A 17456-nucleotide genomic window follows, 5' to 3' on the forward strand; every position below is an offset into this window, starting at 1 on the left:
TTCTTTTTCTGTGTCGCTCTGTTTAATGATTAACTTTTAGACCATAACTCACCAAGAAATGCTTGCAGAAACAAACCTGGTTTGAGGCAGTGAAATAAAAAGTACTGAGTTGCTTTTTCGCACGCAAATGTTCAAATGTCACATGAACCAGCTGCAGTGAAAATGGTGTTTACAACCAGGGCTGTTGAGCCGTTTTCACCTAACCTATATTTTGAGACAATGTAAAAACACACTAATTTGGTCCAGTGAAAGTTAAGTGTTGATTTAATGAAATTATTGCTGCTGTGTGTAGATTGTCCCAATAAAACTGTCATATGGCTGCAACCCTGCCAGATAAAAATATGAAAATAATTTAAGAAAATAAAAAGAGTGCACAATCAAAGGCAAAGACCTCTCCGCATTGGAGTCTCATTACAAATTGTTTTATTGATACAAGTGTGTGAAGTTTTTTTTTTTTTTTAACCGTGTTTCTATGAACCTAATTTATAGAGTTTTGAAATGTGTCGACACAGGCCAAAAAATAAATTATACAAATTTTGAATAAGCGAAATGTTTATCTCCATTTACTATGGATAATGCAAATTGCCTGCTATTAAAATACTATGCTATGTGATTACCACAGCATGAAACAATCCAAATTCACAGAGATGTGTGAGGAGCAATGCTTCCTGCTGGTTCACATAACCATGAATACTCTTTCAATTTAACCGAGAAGATGTCTGCGTGAGACTGCGCAAGTGAGTCACTGTCAAATGTTAGAAGTCTTTAAAGCAGCCTGAACAGCATGCCCTTCCAATACAACCTTGTCCATATTCCCTGCCTCCCCCCTGCTCCTCAGATCACGACTGCAGGAGCAGTAGTGACTCAGGGCTTTCCAAGAATAGGATTCCCTTTGACAACCACCAGGCGCCCCATTTCCCTGCATCTGGCCTTGGGCAGTGAAGAGGGGAGAGACAGAGACAAAGTAGAACGAAATTTCAAATAGCCTGGTTTTATCTGACAAGATGTCGACAGGGAAGAGGAGAATAAACTGGATGTGCTGTGGGAGAGACAGAGGCAGCTGGGAGCTGCAGGTTAGGCCTCAGGCGGGTTCAAGGGAAAGCGACCTAGTGCGCATCCAGCTACCACTCTATCCTCTTACATCATGTCTCAAGTTCAATATAGCCCCGGTCGGCTATTTAAAGCACGCCTGTCTCGGCCCGCTGACAAAAAGGTGATATACTTAGTAGCCACAGCGCAGCATGAAAGCTTCTGCTGGAGCTATATTGGTCACAGACAAGCCCTGGGGTGTGGGTTTTGGTAATGTTGCAGTTATTTTTAGCCTTGCTGATGATTTGGGGTATTTACATGAGGTGAAATACTCACCCCCCCCCCCTCCCTAAAGCTCTGGATGGTTCACTTCCCTGTGTAGCACCAGGCAGTCAGCTTAGCACAATTAGCTAAATGATTAACTTGGGCAATCACTGTGCACACGCATGCATTTTGATCATGAAAATGCTACAGCTTGCTTTCAGTGCAATTACATAATCTTTTTAACACGCAAAAACAACTTAAAGCACAGGGTATAAAGTTTGTAGCTTTTTCTATTTACACGGAGTAAACAGGACACAGGGAAAGTGGCTCTGGGCATTATTGGTTAATCAATAACTCAACCCTAATTATACACCAGACTTCTTGCTCTAAATGGCGAATACAAAATATGGAAAAAAAAAAAAAAATGTAGTAACAGAATACGCACTCAAGTAATTTTGACAGTTTTACACAGCACTGTTGCTTTACTAGAAATAAGCATGTGAAAATTTAGTGTCTAGCAATGTTTCCCAACCTCTGTGGGGACAAAAAAAAAAAAAAAAAAAAAAAATCTGGGAGCAAAATCTTAAAGTAATAAATGTATTCCCTTTTCAAATTTGAATTAAATGCTGTGTTGGCATAAACACAGTACATTTGACATTAAACTGATGGTTTTCTCAAATGTTTTATTTGGGTAATTTTGGACAAACGGTTTACATTCTTTTTTCCCTACTTAAAAAGCAAAAAAAGCAAGTGTTTTCAACAAGAGGGGTTTGATAGCGCAGTAGACATTTTGTTCGGTTAGGCATTTAATCCACAAGAAATTGTTACTGATCACGTTCTTGTCATTGAAAGCAAATATATGGTGATACTTTACTGTGGTTTTTTTTGCACCTGGTTAAACTTAATGCAAAACTAAAAGAAGTTCAAGTTTGAATTTAGGTCATGTTTAGGGGTTTGTTTTCTCAATTTCAAGTAATCAGAAAATGAAAACACTGCAATTTGCTTGTCAGTTAAGATAAAGTTATGTATAAGACATGAGTTTTGTATCTTATATTATACATTTGCTATTTATTTTTTTGTCTGACAGACTGCAGGATAATTTGATTTACTGAGAAATTAAAAAAAAAAAAAAAAAAAAGCAGCTATTGGTTGCGACACTCAGTTTGAAAGATCACTGAGTTTACACACAAACATGATGACATATCACGCAACAGACACGATTTTAGGCAAAGTTCACCTTTCTGTGACAAACTTGCCAGTTTGCAAAGGCTTCAATCTGACTGTCACCAAACAGAAGTTAAATGGTTTATATTAGTAGGTCAGTCACTTTGTTCCTCTTTTCCAGCTTACTACTACATTCAACAGTCAGAGATAATAAGAGAAAAAGCGTTTTTACAGAATCATATTGAAATGAACGGGACTCATTCAAAATCAGCTATTTACTGAGAGGACACAGAAACAAAAGTGGTAGTGGCTGTGTTCAGCTGATCAAAGCTCAGCCCAGATTTGTACGACCGAGAGGAGTGTAGTTTGGATATGTTAAACATTAAATATTTTAAAAAGCGTTTCCTTTTACTTTTTAAGCCTGTTGCCCTTAAATAAGGCATTCGAAGACATGGGCCTGTGAAGCTGACAAAAATGTAAGGTTTTGTCCCCTAAACTATCTGCATTGTTTTGTGTCTAAAAATGAATAAAATGCTAAACATGTATTTGGAAAAAATAAATAGTAAGAGTGGTTTCGGAGTACTCCTGGAAATGTTGACAGTGCTATCTTATTCCACCACATGGACTGTTGTCTTCCTGTCGGCTTATCAAGAAAACTGACTCACTGTTCTCAGCTGGTCATACGAGTTTCAGTGACAGACGAGGTCTGTTCCATAAACAAAGGGGGGCAGCGGTGGTTTCCAATAGTGGAAAATGTGTAATACTCCACAGAAACAACTGGCAAAAATGAAAATGGAAGAAGAGCAGCGTGACGCGATTCCTCATTACGTCCTTCTCTGGCCCCACAGTTACACTGAACTCATTACAATGCTTAATCATTGATTCATTTACGGTACAATAACAATGAGGGACAGTATGAATTGTTCCGTTATCACATCACCCACCACGAAGCGTCACTACAATGACAAACTGTTTGGAAACTCCAGCCCTCCCCAATATTATGATGAACTAAAATCCTTCCTGACTGACACGACTACCAACAGGAGAGTCGGCCTGTTAGATCAAGATGGCACACATTGTGGTACTGTGTCCCCCCCCCCCCCCCCCCCCCCCCCGGTATTTCGGCTCAGGAAGTACACAATGAGCCGCAGAGCAACAGTCACACGTGTCTCGACCAGCGACAAACCATGGAAACTGGCAGAGATGAAAACAACTTTTATCTTGGCCTCAGTGTTTTCCTCTCTCTGATCTGAGCGTACTGGTGGCAATGGCCCCTGGGGCAATGTAATGGCTGGCCCTCAGTCAACTCACAAGTGTTTATTGTAAATATAATAAATAATAATGAACCTGAAATCGAAGTCCAGAAATGAAGTGACAAATTATGACACCAATCTTTCTTCTTCATTGTTTTTTGCCACTATTTCTTTGAGGTATGAAACATTTTACTCTCCACAGGTACGCTGAGATTTTAGAGGGAATCACAAGATGCATTTCTTATAATACTGTGGTGACAACGCCTTTAGTCCAAATCCAATAATCTGAATAACATACAGTATTTGGACATGAAAATGAAGTTCAAGACTAACCAACACCTTCTATTTTATTAGTCAACTGGAAGCTGGTTCAATTTGCAGCAATGAACCAACTAGGTATGCATTTGTATCCACGAAGTTTGGTTAAGCTCTTCATCTGTGCATTCCGGATCAAATAAATATGCAGGACCATCAAACTGAATCAACTTGCTAACATCCACGCAATAGTCTGATGAATAATCAGCTACAGCTGCACGTTAACCACGATTTCGAATGTACTTGATAGTACACGCAAAACAAAGTACCTTTTTAAACAAAACTGTGTACAGCATTCAAGTACATCTTTGCCCCACCAGGGAATAGCTAAGCAATGCAATGGACTATGAAGGATAAGTGTTACTTAAAAAAAAAAAAAAAAAGTTACTATTTGATGCACCGAGATTGAAGCAAAATGGAGCTAAACTCTATGGTGAAGAAAGAATTGCAATTTTGCCAAATAAAAAAAAAGGCCAGAATTCAAGTCAAAGCACAAAAAAAAAAACATGTCTGTGTTCTTAAAAGTTGAATCATGTCAAAATTAGTGGGCTAACTTTTTAACCTCGACATTATTTCACCATTGGCTTTTGTAGGTACCGCTGCATATAGAACACAGGTAGGTAGGTAGGTAGGTATTTACTTTATTAATCCCAGAGGGGACATTTTTTAGCCATCGCATGTCAAACCCCTTATGATAACAACACATCTGCTCGCTGTTCCACCCATATCGTGGTAGACCATTTGTGTCTACTGTAAACTCGGTGACTGTCAACGTCGCATTTTCTTGAGTCCACAACAACCATAATGGTCAAGAGACGAGCTGAAGGCTGTTGTCAAAATTTCAGAGGTCACCTTGCATAGAAATGTGTACCAGAACAAACAGTTGTTGTGGGACTATTAGTTATAATGTGGGCTGGAAAGAAGCACTCAAGTTTAAAAGGCTCAATTTCAAATACTACAAAGCACCCATAACCCTTTGCGTTTCGGCTTATTATTTTAGCTTAATTACTCTGTACTACAAAGTGACTAGACAGGACTAACAAGAACAAAATCTTGAATTACAGGAACAAATACTGCAAATCTATAATAATACTACATACAATACATGTTTCCATTTGTGTTTGCATAGCGTTAAGTACAGCCTAATAGCTCTAAGTCTTCACATCATACAAAGCATTACTAGTCCCAAGATGTAAATGATCTAATGTAGGTAAAGGCCCAAGTTATTGGTAGGAAACAAACTAAAGACGCACGTATGACTAACGCAACACTTCTTCTGTTCTTTGTGTCAGCAGACTACATTTTCTATGATATCTTTCAAATCCCTGTTGCTGTAAGCACTTGAATTGTTTCTATAGTACCATACATTTGTGCACGCTTGATGCTGATGACATTACAATACAAACTCTATAGCGTAGGTTGTCTATAATGCTCTCTGTGTCTGGGCTTAGATTCACAGGAAGCTGCAAGACAATTTCCTGCTCTGTGAGCGCAGAGACAAAGAGGGAGCACAGAGGCAGAGAAGTCCATAACAGTAGATTTGAAACGTGTTTACGATCAAAAACTTGATCTTAAAAAAAACGTCATAAAGAAAAAAAAAGAAAAAAAAAATCCAAGTATTTAATGGTCATTTATGGGAGGGGGGGTACTTTCTCAGAAATAAATCCCAACATTCACAAACACACGCGATGGGCAGAAGACATGACAACAGAGTAACTTCAGGTGTACTTTGAGGACATTGTTATTTCACTCTGAAGAAAGGAACTCCATTTAAGAAAATTGCCGTGTTGTCAAAAGCTTTTCAGCGTCGCCAGTAGTGTCAAGCGCCGCACTTTAACTTACTTCTATAAACTCTGTGCCAATTCGTAACCACGAGACGCACAATTAAATGAGGTTTCTTTCAGTGCAATTTGAAATCAGAGCCGCAACGCGTCAGAGGGGGTCTGGAAAAGCACGACTAAAAAGTTGAGGCGCCCCCCCTTTGCTTTCTCGTGGGCTGCTGCCTCAGTCCCCCGGCTCTGACCGCTCGTGCGCTGACAATCTCTGACCGCTCGCGCAAGTGCAAAGAAAATAAGCACGGCGGGGAAGTAATGACAGCTTTAGTAAACAAACTCCGCTCTACCTGCGAGATGTCATAGCAGTGTGTGAAGGCTTGTCAAGTGTCCTGAGACGTTCCCCTCCTGCCTCTGCGCCTGAGTCGCCGTGAAGAGTGAGAAGAGGTCTGTTGAACCTGCGCGTCGAGCTACGCGTAACTACCGACACGTCTTCCGGTTGTTACCTTCAAAACAAAGGCCTCATTTTAAAGGCTGATTTGAATTGAAGAGGAATACCAGGTGAATTTATTATTCTCTTGTATCCGTAATAAATACCAATCTTTTTGTATTGTGTTTCCATATTTTGTATCTTTTTTTTTTTTTTTTTACTTCTGCGCATGCTGCAAATCCACGAGTTTGGCACATTGTTTTTTTTGTTAGCTTTATTTCATGATTTTCCTCGTCAGTCTTGGACAAGATTATCTTCCTGTCCTCCTCCTCCTCCTCCTCCTCCGACGAAATCTGGCTAACTTGATGCCATTTAACGAACATGGTTAAAGTTCTTGTTATTCAGGTTAATATAGGAAGCTTCAGAAACCTTTGATGTCGCTTGAGGGCCATTGGAAATCTGCAGAAGTAGTGCGTCGCGTTCTCGCTTCTGATTGGCTGAGCCATTTTCCAAGTTGAAAACGGGTGCTCATTTAAAACCTTACACCTGTGACGACTTCATTATCAACAAGCAAAAACAACAGCACTGCTCTGTTGTTAGCTGCTTTCTATGCTGCGGTTCAAATAGGCTAATTGTGCATTTGTTTATGTTCATAATTATTACCCTCATCTATCTAATTTTACTTCTTAGGACAGTGAAACTGTCAACAACATACACAACGAAATAAATGAAATTAATTTCAACTAAAAATGACCTCATAACACTATATCATTTAGTATAAAGTGGAAAATAAAGGCTGATTCTACATATTGATTCACCTCATTTTTTTTTTTTCCAATCGATGTGTCATATTTTGACCAGTTGTGCAGTAGTTATTAACCCCTGCAGTTTTGCTGCACTATTGTAAAGCTCATCTATAGATGGCATACAGCCCTGATGTGACAGCCACCCAGTGGGGAGCGATGGTGTCGGTGGTGCAGGAGGGGAGCGAGCATCGAGGCAGAGTGGCATTGACGTCACCAGCCTGTGGTTATCAGTGGAGGTTAATCTACTCTGGGATGGATGGGCTTATGCAATTGTCTGTGAGCCCACAGGCTTCACATGTATGGATTTGCTTTTCCATTGTTTGACCCAGTGTGCTGTTGTAAACACCGAGGAGATGGAGATGGAATTTCTCCACTCTGTAGAATATTTAGATGGGTTTTTTTTTTTTTATTATTTTATTTTGCTCTGCCAAGTCAACTGTGCTTTCGGGGTGGATAGATGAGTGAGAACATAGAGTTATGAGTTAGGTCTGGTGAGCAGTGAAAATCATACTGTCGCACATGTAGCCACCGTCCAATTGATAAATAGTGGAAATTGATGAAGACGGTGAAGATAACTGAACATTGCAATAACACTGAGTGCACATTTAGTGTATAACACCAACATGTATTTGATAGACTTGGAAAGTCATTGAGTGAGCTGCCCTTTGTATGTTTTGTGTTAATTTAAAGAATGGTCTGAAACTACTTCTGTACTGCACCTACAGGCACATATATTAGGAGACAAGTGGGAGGAATTGACTGTATGTGTTGGACAAAAGGTCAGAAAAGAAAGCTGAGTTTCATTGTTTATGTGTGTTTTTGTGTTCGGAGCTGTATTACAAATAGCCTTGACCTTAAAGATTGTAATTGTAGCCATTAAAAACTGTCCCTTGCTTTTACTTTTAACCTCAGTGCAGGTTAGTCTTAAAGTGGCCTGCGGCTCAATAGGACTGTGTTAAAATGCCAACCTGACACCCAGAATGTAAGTTATATACAAGTGATGGTTCAGGATTGACTTGTATAATAGAGAATGCAGATATGATTATATAATATGAGACTAAACGATAAATAATCTTGGGGTTAGACTTTAAAGAGCTTTAAATTTCAGTAGTGGAGCTATGTGCATTAACTCGAGTACTCTATTTAAGTAAAATTGCGAGGTACTTTCCCTTCAAGTGAGCATTTCCATTTGATGTGACTTCATACTTCCACTCTGCTACATTTCAGAGGGAAATATTGTACTTTTTACAACATCTATCCAACAGCTATAGTTACTTATAAGATGTACAATGGATAACATAGCAAGCTTATAAAATACAACTCATTGTTAAAGATTAAACCAGTGCTTTCCAACCTTATTGGCTTCTTACAAAGAACAGTGTGTAGTCGGGGTCACATTTCACATGTCTATGACTTGTTAACAGCTCCACTAAATCTCTCACATGGTTTCATTTTAATAAAATATTAAAACAATTCAATATCTCAGCCAAAATCAAAGATCAGAGGAAAAGTCCAAAAGCTGAAAATGGATTTGTGGATCAGAACTTTGTTTTATCTTCTTTCATCTCTCAGTAATCATCTGGCGACCCCTCAGATTTATCTGCTGTCCATGGATATGAAACTGGATATAAAGTAGTTCAAACAAGCTCCATCTGCAGCAGCTGCAACAGTAACCTGCTGCTGACACACTGATGCTTCACTATTAATGACGTAATGATGTCTTACATAATAATATTTCAGTCAGAGGGACCAGGTCAGGACTTTTACTTTAATACTTTAAATACATTTTGCTGATAATACTTATGTAATTTTACTTGTGCATAATTTGTCATGCGGGAATTTTACTTGTACTAGAGTATTTTTTACTTTGCTGTATTGTACTTTTACTTAAGTAATAGATGTAAATACTCATCTTCACACACCTCTGCTCTGAATGATGTACAAGTTTGAGATTTAAATTCTGTAATTCTTGTTGTGTTAGTGTCGTTTAATTGCAAATCATCTTTTAAAAAATGGCACAGTATTATACAAATAATGAGACTTTGACCAAAATGACTAAAGACTTGATGGATTACACAATTTAAGCAAGTTCTTAAAGAGTTCTGGGTGATTTTCACAACATACAGAAATGAATAGGAAACAATGGATGCCTTAAAAAGTGTAAAACAAAATGCAAGAAAACTTCTGAAGCCAATAAGAGTTTGCTAAATAGCTAATCGTGATGCAAAGAATAAGATGATTTGTGAAATCCTGGCAGTGGTAGAGTTGGGGATGGAAGAGTGTAACAAAGCTCCTGGACCGAAACCTTCCCTTTTTATCACCCTGCAGACTGATGTCCTGTTGAGTCTCGGGGGGATAAATAGACTCAAGAACACAAAGCCCAGTTTTCCCCACGGGAATGGAAACCAGGATGTCCCATCTACCCTGAGGTGGCTGCTTCTATAGGCTGCTGACCTTTGACCCCCATTTTGCTTTGAGACTTGCAAATCTGCCTGTCCAAAGATTGGAAAAATCTGGAAAGGCAAACAAAGAGGTCTTATACTGAGGGTGATGCAACTGGACAGCTGGAGCCTTGTCAGAGAGAAAGAACTTTTATTACCATGTGGACGTAAAAAAACTGAGAGAGGAGCTTTATGACTGAGGTCTTTTATTTCAGCAGAGTAACGGTCCAACTTTTTGGAAAGAAGATTTGCTAAGAGCAGCCTCTGATGATGATGATGTTGTGGTCTGGTGTTTGGTTCAGATCTGAAGAAATTTCATCCGGAGAAGACCTGAGTTTGTTGCATAATTCATAAATCCACTTTTGAATAAACTGCATTCCCCAATGTGTGCTTAAAAACACACATCTGAAAATGTTCTGGCTGCCTCAGAGCTCCTCTCTTATGCAGCTTTCTGTGTCTCCTTGTTTCTTCGAAGAACGGGTGTCCTCCGAAAGACATATTCCAGCCTGAATCGTCTGCTCCCCCGGGTGTCCCCTGAGAAGCGATCCTCTCCTTCATTATTCGGTTCTATATATGGATGGTGTATTTTGTCGTGATCTAATCCCTGGAAAACCCTTTAGTCAAACTACTTACAATTATTAACTTGAAAACGATCTTTTCCCAGTAGGATCCCTCGCAGAGCAAAACTATTTCATCTACACCAATTCATGGAGTTTTAATTAACACAACACAAGATGCAGTGTCCTTCTCTGTCATTAGCAAGGAATAAATTAAACTCATTAAGTCTGGGGCTTAATGAAAATACTCAAGACAGATTTGAGATGTGCTGAATGATGTATGAAGCTGTGCAGCAGCTTTTTTTTTTTCTCCTCTTGAATTCCAGGCTTTCAATTACAAGTAGATTGCTGTAGGTGATTTGAAATATAACAAGTCAATATTGCTGCTGTTTATAGATGTGTGCATGAACGTGCTTGCTTAAATTGCTTTTGATTCGGAGAAAACACTGTCTTGGACGTTTCAATCAGAATGGGAGCAGAAACCTGTTATTAAGACGGGCCACAGATTGAAATCTTGACTTGTGATTGCCTCAATGTGTGCAGGTGCCAGGAAACTAACAATGAATAGGAGACTGACACTGTGAATTCATAAGATGCTGAAGCTTTCCTCTTAAATTACTGCAATTTCAAGGCTGACCTGTGCCTGTAAATATCCACGGTGTTAAAAAAAAAAAAAAAAAAAAATCCCCCTGGGTAGTTCCTCTTCCCTTCTTTTATTACCTACAGGGCTGTACATGAGCGTACCTCCACTGTAATGGACATGAATCAGATGTGTTTCCTTATTAGTATTGAACTGTCTTCCGGCAAAGGAAAAATATATGAGAACAATATGTTCAAGTTCTGGCCTGAAATCAATAGTCGGTCCACTCGCTCGCTTTTCCGACCACATCCCGTAGTCTTCATTAGCAGATAGTTGTCATAGATACGCAAACCAAAGAATCCAAGTATGGAGCTTTGGGTCATATAATAACAGGTGGTCGTACGAGAAGGGGGAGGAGGGGTTTGCGTAAAGAGTTGTAACAAATACATTAAAATGAAGATGAGTGACAAGACTGGGCTCCATTTGGTTGACATTTTATTTCATGGTGGTAGGAACACAAGACAAAGGTCATAAAGTTAGTAATGTTCAGGTCATGCCACTCTTACTCGGTGCACTGCCCTTTTGACGAGGTTTGCGCAGTCAGACAGTAGTTTACAGAGGCCGGACATGGAGGGTAATCCACAGGTAGACATAAATAAGGAACAGAAAATAGATTCAAAAAACAGTAAATAGAAGATTTTTTTTTTTTTTGTAAAAAGCCAGATGGGACATTTGCGGAGGCCCTCTGGGATATATTTTTTTTTTCCGTTTATGAGCATTATTACTAATATAGTTATCATTATTATTATTATGTATTACTCATTTACATTATCGGGATGAGGCTAATACACTGGCTAAAGTAAGGAAACAGTTACATGGATGACGTCTTTGTCACCTGCTCACAGGCAAGGTGACCAGTTTTTAAGGCAATTCATAGTTTCCAACTAAACCATAGACTGCAATTGTCTTAGTTGTTCTTGAGTCCACACAGGATTATCTCCTTTTTTTTTTTTTTTTTTTTTTACCTGTTACCATCTGAAGGGGTCAAATTCAAAGAACAGTGTGATAAAACAAGACCAGTCTGAAGTTAACAGAGTGAGTGTTGGAATTCAAAGTGTGTTAGGACACCAGTAAAGGAGTTTCCTTGTCTGGTGCGGACACCCAGAGCTTGAATACGCGCAACAAAGATATAGCTTTAGGGCTATCCCTCCCCCATGTACAGAAGTATATCATCGTGTGGGTGAACAGAGAAGTCAGACATGGCTCCAGTGTATATTACTAAAAACATAAACCTCCACAGATCACACATTTGCTAAATTTACACTTAAAAATTGCAGGGCTGTACAAAAACATGTTGCTCAATGATTTAAGGAGGGAAACATAATTAAGAACTTAGGAAAGAAAGGAAGAAGTACAAGACCATTTGATACTCAACCACGAACAGGCATGACTTTGTCTTAGAATATTGCCAAGGTTCTCATATCAAAACAATTGTCTTTTAGTCAGTCATCGCAGCTTATTGTGGTTCAGCAAGGACGAGTCCACGTTGCAACAGTTCACTGAATGTTACAGAATTCGCACTAGTAATACAAACCCATGCGTTATGTTAACTTGCAAGTACTGTAGGATTACGTATCTTTTTCCCAGTTTTTGCGGCTGTTATGGCTTGAAAAGGTCACAAGGACATCACAGTCTCTCTCTCTCTCTCTCTCTCTCTCTCACTCAACAGCCGATGAAAGGTTCCTCCAGGAACACTCCTAGTTGAAATACGAAAATGAACTTAAGTCTCAGGTAGAGTTTTTTTTTTAAGCTTTTTTTGTTTGTCTGTGTTGACGACTGACTGTTGTTTGACAGGACATTTCCCAAGAGTGGTAGCTCTCCTCATGTTAAGATCTCTCCTTTTTCCTCCTCACTGTCTGTCCTTTTCTTCAGTCTTTGCTTTCAGCACCTCCTTAAGGTCAGATCTGGTAACAGCGCTTCCTTTATGCACCATTCAAGGTCCTGCAAAACTAACTGCTCCCATGAAAAAAACACAACAGACCCCCCCCCCAAAAAAAACCCCCCCCCCAAAAAACAAAGATACAGCGAGTGAACAAACTTAAAACAGAATTTCCAAACTCTGGAATAGTTTCTGAAATCACATCATTGGAAAATAAGAGGGGAAAAAAAAAAGTAACCTTGATTACGTGAATTCAAAAGAAAAGCCCAAAACAGAGCAATTTTTCAAATTAAAACATTTTTTTTGGAACAAAAAAACCCAGATTCAAACCAACACTGCAGAAGTGCATGCATTTATAGTGGTCATCATTAGTTCATCTGCTGATTGTAGAACAGAACGCACAATAGTACATGAGAAGCACAATTCTCCAAGGAGAACCCATCTTACATATTCACAGTCTCAGGTATTATTTATATACTCTATATTTATAACATTTATCCATGTCTATGATTCATGTGTTGACTTATGACTAATGATATGCGAGTCATTGTGGAACGCAGCGCTCTCTCTCTCTCTCTCCATCACGTCGGGTTGCAGTGTTAGTGAGTCATATTTCAAAACTAAAGGCTCTGATGGGATTCAGATCGAGTGGAGAGGTGGGGTTTTTTTTATTTATTTTGGGGCGCTGTGAGATGGGGGTTGATCGAGTGGTTTCAACTGTGTACTTTCTCACTGTAGCAGCTTGACTGGTATCTGAAAAGTCCCATTAGGAAAATACAGTGGACCGAAAGCTAGGGCTGAATACGCAGTTTCTTGACTGTAAGTGGCAGATGACTGCAGCATCGGAGAGCAGCACACGACGGCTCCAGCACACACCGCGTCCAGCTCTCACGGGGGAATGTATGTCTATATATTCAAGGGATGTATAGGCCATGCTTGGGGGGGAATGTGGACGATAGATATGGCACTAAGACAAGGCAGTAACCAGAGATCATCAGCGAGGTCCTCTGCGTTCAAGTAATGAGCGAGGGAATAGAGCGGGGTTGATTTTCTTTTTTTTAAGTTGGCGTTTGTTTTAAAACAACAAAACTGATATGAATAAAAAAATAAAAATAAAAAAATCTCTTTTTCACAGAGATGCCTTACTTTTGGAAAAAGTTGAAGGGCCATAAAAGAAAAGGGACTGTGGACTGTGAACGGAGGTGCAGATACAAAAAAAAAAAAAAAAAAAAAAAAAAAAAAAAGAGAGCAAAATATATAAAAACAAAAATTAAAACAACTTATTTATTTTCTTTCCATATAAAAAGCGATGAAAAGTATACAAAAATAGAAAATAATTACAGCAGGAGACGTGGGTGCTATGGAGGGAGCGGGTGGGAGGGTTGCTTTTCGTTTCTTGCAATATTTTTTGTCTCTGCCGGGTTATTTAGCGGCGGAACACTGTAATATTGTGGGGCTGTTCAAGGCGTCCTCCACCAGGTGGAGGTCCACGCCGTCCACCACCACATCTTTGATGCAGCCAACGAAGCCGGTGCTGTAGGCCTTGGGCAACCGTCGCGCCACTGCCAGCTCCTCCAGACCACCTGAGGAGGGACAGAGACAGGCATTAGCATGACAGTGAATCATACATAAACACGCACATTAAAGAAAACTGAGACACCAATCGCACAATATTGGCTTTATATTAAGGCCAACTAAGATGGTAGCCCTCTAAACTTAGCATGTTGTGTTTTAAAGGGCTATTTCTGTCAAGCACCAATGCTAAAACCAATTGGCATCATTTCATTCTGTCTTTACAACTTGGCTTTAGCTATTAAGCAAGTGGCAAACAACTGACGTCATCAATGGGTTTGTTAACTGCCATTCTCAGGTCTCGAGTTCAGCACTTCGGCTATATTGCTATTTTAAAGTGACCATAATTGGGTGAGGATCTGACTGAGAATCCGATGACACTATGACCGCCCATCTTTGGCGTAAACTAATTAATGATGCAATAATTTTTCAATGGACCACCAGCAAACTAATAAGAAGGAGGGACTTTAGCTAACAACACCATAATGACTTGTAGAACAAAAATGTTGACTTTGTATTTCATGAGAGAAGATGAATGGGAGTCTATGGAGCCAGAGGCTTTTTACAGCCAACCCCTAGTGTCATCAAGTGGTATTGCAAGTTTGTGGCACTTCCACCTTGGCCTCACTTGTCAGACCCACTTTCATATACAGTCTTTTACACATGTTCTGTTACACATTTTTAATTTCAAAGCCCAATGCAAAGTTCGTTTTTCGTCCAGAGGCCACAGAAGACATTACACAACGGTTTCTCCACCAGCAGAGAAAATACTCCACAATGCGCAACTAGTAAACTGATCCTAAAATCCACAGAAGGTCCCTTTAAATATCAAACACCGGGATGATGGTTTCATCACTAATTAAACCTGAAAATTCCATCAAATGGCCGTCACCGAAATATTTTGGTCCAAACTACCTAAGCAGTCACTTAGTTTTGTCAGCTTGCATTATAGCCTTTGATATCTTCCGTGATGACACCAGCGAACTGACGGGACAGGATGACAGTTTATTTGTCAAACCACCGAGATCAAAGGCAGAAAACCAAGCTAAGACACAGAAGAGAGGAGGTTCTTTTAATTCGACACAGCACATAAAGTGCTCAAAAATGTGTTCCAAAATGAAAGCTGGTGGCAGAGTGTAAAATGATGAACGCCTAAAATTCTCATTATTTTTAATTCGTTTCCATCTTTGGTGGTGAGCTGTAAACCTGTCCATCAAGTAGTGCATTCACAACTGTGACGGCTTGTTTTTTCTTAAAGTGTGACCTGGCATACCGCTTCTCTTTGGCTGCTCATATCTCACACTTTTTTCTGTATTTATTCCAAACAAACCTAGAGCAGAACAATTTATATTTTCCTGTGTGTCTCAAAAGACTTATCAGAAAAGTTGCAGCCAGTTTGGAAATGTTAAAGGGACACTTTACCTAAATTGAAACTGCCTTCTAGCAAAGAAATTGCCCTTATAAAAAAAAACCCAAAAAACAAACAGTTTTGGGACACAGTTTGAGGAAAGACGTTTGTTGCAGTGCTGTGAACAACACAAATCAAACACTTTGCACTTCCATTGTTGCAGGTTGGAGGCCAAAACTGAATGGCTTTATACTGCATCATTTAAGTGGGGGAAATATATCTAATTATTGGTGACTTGGCCCTTTAAAGTCTCTCTAAATTGTGTAATAGTTGACAAAATAATGAGTTGTTAGCTATTAGTCATATGAAGTTTAAACATTGACAGCTCTTAATAGGAAAACATCACAGATTTGTGCTTTAAAGCAAATGTTTCAGCCCCTTTTATGTGTTGCCCTTTTGATGATGCTTAGAGCAACTCTTTTGAGCAAGCAAACCCAAAGCAGTCATTGGTGTCTTTCTCACTAAATCAGCATGAAACATCTTCATTAAGAGTTGCCTGAAATCTGTTCTTACAGGCAGACAGGCTAGTTTTTTTAAATTTCTTTTTCCAGGCTGCCATCCAGGCCCTTCTCCCGCCTCCTTCTTCCCTCTCTGTTATCTCCTCTGTCAGAATCCTCCTGCATCCTATCTGTTTCTTCACTTCATTTTAGTGCGACACATTCCCCACCCCCCACCCCCTCTTTGACTCTCCTCCTTCTCTTGCCCCGTTTTGTTGGGACTGAGAGTTCATATCCCTGTCGAGCTCTTTACATCCCCTGTCCCTGCCCCCATTAATCGGATTGCGCGCCTCCGAATCGGGAGTCGACAGGGCTAATTTCATGCGAGTTACAGATGAATTAATGATGAACAGTGAAAAGGGGATTTAAAAAAGAAGAAGGGCTCTCGATGGGAGGGCTGTGTGAAGATTATGTATTCTTGCCGCAGGGCTCGCTCAGCACCTGTTCCACTGCGCCGCCTCCTCTCTGTGTGTGTTTGAATGTGTGTACCTGAGTGTACCTCGACATGCGGCGAGTCTCTTAAATGTCACTCGGGCTGCTTCTCCTTTCAAACTGGTGCGCTGTGCATTTTAAGACATTATTTCGCTGCCTTTCTTCACTGTTATTTCCTCAGAATGTTCAATCTAGCCGTGCCGTGTGTGTTCTTTCGAAAACGATTTCTCTGAGTCGAGTTCAGACCAAATTGAACTGGAGGGTAGATAACGGGCCGACTTTGGTCATTTTCAATTCAAGAGAGCAGACAACTTTTGAGTTCGTCAGATAGCCTTTCATTCCTCCACCTGGTACCTGGAATGGGCTCGGACATTATTTCTTTTTTGCCTAAATCTCTGACCTTTTTTTTTTACCAGCCAGAGACTTTGCTTATCCTCTGCAACACCCATGAGTTCATTGCTCTGGCAGCCTTTTGTCAGCGGTTGGGACGAAAAAATACAACAAAATTACAAGTATTCCCTTTTGCTCCACGTGTGTCATTTGCCACATTTTTTAAAGTCTGAATGACTGTTTTCTTTTTCTTTTTTAATGTGTGGGCACCTACCCAACCAGAGCGCTCCGTCTGTGTCCAGCTGCGTGGCTGCCAAAGGCGATGACCCTGTTACTGCTGCCTCGTTGCCAACCTGTAGAGAGCCGTCTCGAAGTGCTCTGCAGAGGAGAAAGAAAAAGAGGCCGATGTAGTTGCGAGCTGGCCTGATGCATGTGTCACACTCAATAGCTCTAAATTGCGGTTCGGTTTAATCTGAAGCATCAAGACTCTATTGCTCCACTGCCAGTCCATGAAGAACTTACATAACCGCCTGTGCCGAGTAGCGCTCTAAATGTGCCTGTCTAGCTGCCAACAGATGCCGTTCGATTCGTTTTAGGTGGCTCGGCGCCGCGCATTAGCCCACACTAATGAATTGTGAAGACAAGGCAAATTTGAAGCCACTGAAGT

The 17456-nt window shown here is 40.0% G+C and overlaps 2 protein-coding genes across 10 annotated transcripts in view; both read right to left on the reverse strand.

The window, feature by feature from the left end:
- Positions 1-6218, reverse strand: part of ptpn11b (protein tyrosine phosphatase non-receptor type 11b) — a 37718-nt gene extending 31500 nt beyond the window's left edge. The window contains exon 1 of the mRNA XM_069693983.1: positions 6148-6218. Coding sequence (XP_069550084.1) covers positions 6148-6161 — 14 coding nt within the window. The 5' untranslated portion in view covers positions 6162-6218. The remainder of the gene's footprint in view (positions 1-6147) is intronic.
- Positions 6219-11089: 4871 nt separating this feature from the next.
- Positions 11090-17456, reverse strand: part of agrn (agrin) — a 283677-nt gene continuing 277310 nt past the window's right edge. For all 9 annotated transcript variants that reach the window (XM_069693990.1, XM_069693991.1, XM_069693988.1 and 6 more), the window contains 2 exons: positions 17064-17167; positions 11090-14133 (listed from right to left, as the gene is read on the reverse strand). In XM_069693990.1, coding sequence (XP_069550091.1) covers positions 13973-14133; positions 17064-17167 — 265 coding nt within the window. In that variant the 3' untranslated portion in view covers positions 11090-13972. The remainder of the gene's footprint in view (positions 14134-17063; positions 17168-17456) is intronic.

This window comes from Brachyistius frenatus, unplaced genomic scaffold, assembly GCF_029030835.1.
Source record: "Brachyistius frenatus isolate BFR_SWC_R1_liver_20210118 unplaced genomic scaffold, ASM2903083v1 Contig_16, whole genome shotgun sequence".
In the NCBI taxonomy this organism is placed as follows: Eukaryota; Metazoa; Chordata; class Actinopteri; family Embiotocidae; genus Brachyistius; species Brachyistius frenatus.